Here is a 6,428-nt window from a genome sequence, read left to right on the forward strand (position 1 = left end):
GTATCTTAAAAATCATTCAGCCAAAGGAACTTGAAAGCTACTGCTTTGGAGCTTCATTAATAGCTGTGGATTAAGATATCGTAAGTAGTTGTAAATGACCACGAAAAATGGAAATTAGTGGTAGAAAAAAGCCTTTTAATAGGTCATTTACTGCTGCATGCGATTAGACCGGCTCAATTACGCTGCAAGAGCTGTCATGGGATATGACATACGAAATGCTGAATTTTGCAGATACTTCCAGTTGGAGAGCTGAACTGAAAGGAAACCCAGCAGAACGAACCCCTTCCCCAGCCTTCCCTTAGCGTCTCTGCTGGAGGTTGTTTCTACATCAGTAGAGCCTTGCGGTTTGGAGGAACAGAGAGAAGCTGATAGGTGGGGCTTCACATGCCCAGAGAAAATCCAGGCTGGTTTTTTTTTTTTTTCTTCCCTGCAAGCGAGATGGTGATACTGGCATCTGATGAGGGGCTGGATCTTGTCTTTCCCTCTTGTTCTTTGGGCAGAGCTGCTCGACGAGAGCAGCTTCCAAGCCTTACAAGGTACTAGTGGCCAAGCGCCGTGCGTGTCCCCACTTAACTATGGATCCAGTCATCCACAATGAATAACTATATCACGATCTGCATTTCTGCTGAAATCAGCAGCATGAAAAGATTTAATGCTGAGGTCTAAACTGTTACGTTTTAGATGTAGTTCTTCAAAAAAGCAGATAGAATATAGCTATCTCAAATAGATCCTTTCACACTCTGTGCTAACTTAATCTTCCCCCATGCCTCAGAAAAAAAAACCCATCAAGAATTACTTAGGACTTCCTTTTCTTAAAATAAAAAAAGAAAACAAAAAGAAAAAAAAGACATGAATTCTGAGACAGAATGTGGAAAACAGTAAATTCTGGCTAGATCTTGACTTCCTACTGCTGATACAAATCTCTTTTAGAGATACGTCTTTGCCCTGTAAGCCCTGGATTCAATGAACGCTTACTCGTGCAAACAGATACACCCTTAGAAAATGACCTATTAAGCTCAGTGCAACTACTTAGCCTCCCTTATTAGAATTGAATTTTTGCATCTAGCTCAAGAGATTTGTAAATACTATACTGCTCCTTCCCAGTTACTCAAATTTTGGAGCAAAAGTAACACTCAAAAGAGGTTTACTATTTTAAAAGGCTTTTGCCATCAGAAGTGGCACACAGGGCAGTGGCTGGCTATCAAACAGTGGGAGGAATCAAAAGTTAATTAATTTGATAGGAGGTTTGTGGGAAGGAATATTTAAAATAAATCCACCGTCTACTTTAAAACACTTTTTTTCTACTTGAGCTCTACTACAGGTTTTGTTCTATTGAGGGCAAAGAGCCATGAATTGTGTTTCATACAAGCAGTAGGCCGTGCTCACTGGTGGAACGACACCTCAGTGCATGGCAGTGACTGATGAAACCGGTCCTCTGCCTCCTACCTAAACCTCAGAGCATCTCACTTTTCGGATCCTGTGAGATGAGAAATGTTAGGTGTCTTCATAAAACGTCAGTTTTTTTCTATCCCAGCTTCGTTTTATGCTATCCCAGCTACGCATAACGCATTCAGCTCTCAAAATATCCCACTGTGTGTAAGTTTTTCCACAGCCCACCACTGAAGCCTGGAGAAAACCCTTCAGAAACCAGTGAAGCCCACCAGCGCAAGGAGCTTTGTCACTGGCCATGCAGATGCCCGCCTGTGCCAACCTGCACCCCCGGGGTAAGCTTGGTGAAGGACGGTTGTGGCTGCTGTAAGGTCTGTGCCAAGCAGTCAGGAGAGACCTGCAATGAAGCAGACATCTGTGATCCCCACAAAGGCCTCTACTGCGACTACTCGGAAGACGAGCCTAGGTATGAAACAGGCGTGTGTGCATGTAAGTTGTTCTTTCACGTTATCTTCTTGAAAACCGGGAGGGTGGGACAACACAAGTGAATGGTTTCGGAGGAAAACTCTGCTTGCTGGTGCTGCACAGCTCTGTGCTAGGCAATTTATCCTAATTCAGACTTTGCCTGCTCAGTCAGAGAATCTGAGAGCAGGGCAGGGACTGTCTTTAAACTTAGCTGCGTATGCATTCGTGAAACCAGTTCATTGTGCACAAGCCTGTTGTTTGCAGACATGTTGATGACTGATGTAAAGTCAGGCGGCTGTAGCTATCACTGGGCATAAATAGAAAAAGATGTGCTTGGGCTGGGAAGAACTCGAAGCTGTGGGTGCAGTAAATGCTGATCGCATTTTAGCACTCTGTAAGCAGGAACCACGTGCCGCTCCTGTGTAAGTAACTGTTGTTTACCATTTGCAGATCTGATAGCTGTAGGATGTGAGCTCAATGGAGTTCATTATCTTAACGGGCAGACCTTCCAACCTAATCCACTTTATAAGTGCCTGTGTGTCAGTGGTGCAATTGGATGTACACCTACATTCACACCAAAATTAGCAGCAAGTCCCTGCGCCAGGGTCACGGGCAGAAAGAAGCCTGGACAATCCACCTGTGGGCCTGGACAGCACAAGCAGCTTCAATCAACAAACTACAGACTGATGTCAGGTGTGCCTGGCTACACTGGTAAATTTTTCTGTACACGAGCCTTGCTGCATTTAGTGTCCCTGGCTCCAGCAGCCAGGCGGGCAGCACGCTGGCAACCTCTCAGTTCTTGCTCAAGGCCATTGCCAGGGTGACTGGTCTGTCCCAATTACCCCTCTTACTCTTAGGTCACAGACTCTTTTCTCTAAACCCGACGAATATGAAAAGCAAAAAGCCTTTTGGCTTCTGTCACCAGGGAATTGACAGAGCTACCTTCAACCCATCTTTCTGCAGAGGGTTACTACTCATCAGATCAGACCAATTAAGGTTGCTGGTAGACAGCCATTTCGCAGCCTGGGAGCTGTCTCACTTTCTCTCGCTTTGTGGTGGTCGGGAGTCTTGGTTTTCACATACATACATTAACATGTTGCAGCCCTCTTCTTTCAGTAGAAAGCAGAAAATCATAAAGACTGCCTTGCGGGTTTAATCAATTCACAAAATTTCAGGTCACTGCAAGGACAACCCTCCCCCCAATTTCTTCTCTATTCAGTCTGATGAAAATCATACAGCAGTTATCCAGGCAGTTCTGCCGGGGTCAGTTGACATTCCCTTTAACCTCCTTCTTGCTCTGCTGCTAACACTGTAGTTCTCTTTTCCACTTTAAGGAAGTACCATTGCCAGAAGCACTTGTCTCCTTCCCTGTGCATGTGCAAGTTTCCATGGTGAAACTCATCTTCGTTACAACTAATGTGGGTGCCAGAAAGCTGAGCCATTTATTTGGTAGCAACCTGAATCATGGGGAAATTATGGCCTGAATCATCATCATGGATCAATAAAATAAAAGGATCGCAAAGCTTATCAGAAAACCTTCATAAAAGACTGCTGAGTAAATAGGTCACACGTAGGTCAATCTGCAGATAAATAGACCTGCTTACAAAATCTGAAGTTCAGTTTGGACAACATCTAACACGTTAGCAGTGGTTATGCAAGTTAGCAAAAATAAAAAAGCTCACCTTTACTTCAAAATTATGATACAATACCTGTAACTAGCGTCAAAGCCTTTTTACAGAAAAATACTTAATGCTGTATATGAAAACACACTCGGAAAGGCAACTGACTTCAAATGCTAATCTGATCAAAGAGAGAACGTAACACATTGAAAACAATGGCAACCAAACCATTTGACCCCATGAAATAATATATTAATTGTGTTTGTGGGTATTATTTCCCTATTCCACCCTGTACCTGGAGAACAGCATTAAGCCATTTACTTTGTAGCACATCAATGGATCGAAAAGCTGCGGTCCAACCTTCTGTAACTCCTTCCGTGAGTAGACTGCACCACTGCACCTCACAGCATTTATTCAGGAATTTGAATCAACAGTACAGCATAACCTTGAGAAAAGGTACCCAGCTTGCAAAGCACACTGCCTATTTGACGTGGTTCAGGGGCCCAACAGCCTGTCCCTGCGGCGGCTGCACGTGCTGAAGGATGCTATTCTTCAGGTGATACAAACCCTCTGAAGAAAAGCTCCTTGAAATTTTTGTTTCAAAGCGAGGCCTTCCCACTTCCCTTTCCCAGTGCGGCAGAAACCAAGTATCATGCGGACTTGTGCACGAATTCCATGAACGCCTCAACGGGCCAGTATCTATTTTGAAAAGTCTTTTTTCTGTTAGTGTGGATAACAAGTGCTAAGTTTCATTTCACTGCGCTTGCTTTGTTTTCTGGCTTTCCTTGTCAACTCCATTTACTTAATTTAGATACACAGGGATGTACCTGGGTCATACTTTAAAAACATACAAAGTATGAACAACTATTTAACTTCCCTTTATTCGTTGCGGATCTGTGACAGGCTATTAATCTGCTTGCTGCAATGAGACCTTTAAATTGCTGTCTACTTTCCAGGTATCCTTGTAATTCTGTCCGTGCTCTTACTTAAATGCACAGATTCCACATAATCAAGTTTTTTTTGCAGAATTTCACCATGAACTTTTGCACTGCAATTTTGTTTCTTTTTTTAAGTGTGCTCCACCTAATCCAGCCCTAGTCCATCAGAAAATAGGCTCCTTGGTGGTATCTAGAAGTGACTGGAGAATTTTACTCCTCAAAAAACCCCTAAAGCCTTCACGGTATCTACAAAGAAACCGCTATTCATGTTTTCAGCACCCCTTTTTAAGCTATGCTTGGCCTTAGATAATTTTCAATGTCTCTTCCATTCTGGACATTCCATAAAAATTCCACGAGTAAGTCTCTTCACATAACATTTTCATCCCATGAAACTGCAGGGTGATACAACATGTGCAATTTCATAGTCCTCGCTAGGATCCAGTGTCAGTAAAGTTTACCGGCAGCTCAGCCCTAAGACTGAGCTTTTTTTCAAGACTACATAAAAAAGTATAACTTTTTTATGCCTCATTTTTAGATTTACCTACAAAAGCACCTTCGTCAACAGAAATCAAATGCGTATCCTTTTTGTATTCAATTAATCATTTTGGGGCTGCATAAATAATACATTGCTGTCTTAGCTTACAGAAGCTTACCGCTAGTTTTGAAGAAAAAGTGCCTAGTACAGGCAACTCCCTGGACACCCTGTTCCAGGACCTGTGGCATAGGCATATCCAGCAGAGTGACCAACGAAAACAGAAAATGTGAACTGAAAAAAGAAAAGAGATTATGCTTCATCCAGCCTTGTCTGACCAATATACTGAAGACGATAAAGGTACTCTCTAATATAAAATGATTTCCTAATAGAAGATGGAAATATTGGAAGTAATGGAAAAATTGATGTATTCGCAAATACGAATATAAAATGACTTCTTCCTTTTTTAAGGGTCATAAAATAACTCTTCTAGCTTTTTCTATCTTCAGTCTTCAGGTTTCAATAATAAACTACAGATGTGTAATTTCAAACAAAACACCACAATGTCGTGAAATAAAAGTGCCGCTAGTGCTGCCCCGCCGGCTCAGTCACTCAGAAAACATTCTCTATGTGTTGACTGATGAAAATAAGACAGCTTTTAGGAGGAGTAATTTTCAGGATATGTCTATGTAAATGTTGTATTTTTTTCTTACATGTTCTGTTTTCCATATGCAAAAATTCAGGCTTTTCTTTGTTTTTATATTAAAGATTCCAAAGGGAAGAACATGTCAACCAACATTCCAGCTTCCTACAGCAGAAAAACTAGTTTTTTCTGGATGCTCAACTACACAAAGCTACAAACTAACTTTCTGTGGGGTGTGCTTGGACAAGAGGTGCTGCATACCTAATAAGTCCACAATGATCACTGTACAGTTTGAGTGCCCCAACGAAGGCTTCTTTAAGTGGAAGATGATGTGGATAACATCGTGCGTATGTCAGAGGATTTGCAGTGCTCCAGGAGATATATTTTCCGAACTCAAAGTTTTATGATGAGTTACACCATTGACTGTAACGTACTGCAAGTGCAAGAGCACATTCACATCCTGAAGAGTTAGCGTAACCCCCTGCCACAGCAGTGCTTCTAGTGAAACTACATATGTGAATATTCGTTTTTTAAATAGCACCTGGAAAATGCAAGTAAGAGTGCATCTTTTAAAATGTAATTGTTTTTGTATGTGGAAATCCATTCTTGAGAAGGATGTATATAACACTAGTATTGTCAAAACAAGAACTTTTGGTAATTAAAAAGGCACAGCAAGACAGCTTTGTACCCCACTGTAACAAGTTCTTGCCCACAACGACAAATACATGTTCATTCCCAGATGCTCCGACTAACCTATCAGGAAAAAAAAATTACCCTGTAATACTTCACCTATCATTCTTGATTCCCAAATTAACGTTTTCTAGTATGTATCTGCAAGGGTAACACACATCAATGTTTCTTCAAACAGAAGTGAATTTTAAGCTCAGATTGCTTTTTGCAGC

The 6,428-nt window shown here is 41.7% G+C and overlaps 1 protein-coding gene across 1 annotated transcript; it reads left to right on the forward strand.

Moving 5' to 3' along the window:
* The first annotated feature begins 438 nt into the window (after positions 1 to 438).
* WISP3 (WNT1 inducible signaling pathway protein 3) lies at positions 439 to 5,933 on the forward strand. Its single transcript, XM_009324466.1, has 5 exons — positions 439 to 536; positions 1,613 to 1,878; positions 2,305 to 2,547; positions 5,050 to 5,243; positions 5,652 to 5,933. The coding sequence occupies exons 1-5, from the start codon at positions 439 to 441 to the stop codon at positions 5,931 to 5,933; spliced, it is 1,083 nt and encodes a 360-aa protein (XP_009322741.1).
* The last annotated feature ends 495 nt before the right edge of the window (positions 5,934 to 6,428 follow it).

This window comes from Pygoscelis adeliae, unplaced genomic scaffold (genome assembly GCF_000699105.1).
Source record: "Pygoscelis adeliae isolate BGI_AS28 unplaced genomic scaffold, ASM69910v1 Scaffold125, whole genome shotgun sequence".
Taxonomy (NCBI): Eukaryota; Metazoa; Chordata; class Aves; order Sphenisciformes; family Spheniscidae; genus Pygoscelis; species Pygoscelis adeliae.

Bases quoted from the DNA above. Each gene is read 5' to 3' on its own strand.
- WISP3 (XM_009324466.1), top strand. From the start codon at position 439: ATGGTGATACTGGCATCTGATGAGGGGCTGGATCTTGTCTTTCCCTCT. The intron at 1,879-2,304 runs GTAAGTTGTTCT...TACCATTTGCAG, and splicing joins TGAAACAGGCGTGTGTGCAT to ATCTGATAGCTGTAGGATGT. The intron at 2,548-5,049 runs GTGTGCCTGGCT...TTGCTGTCTTAG, and splicing joins AAACTACAGACTGATGTCAG to CTTACAGAAGCTTACCGCTA.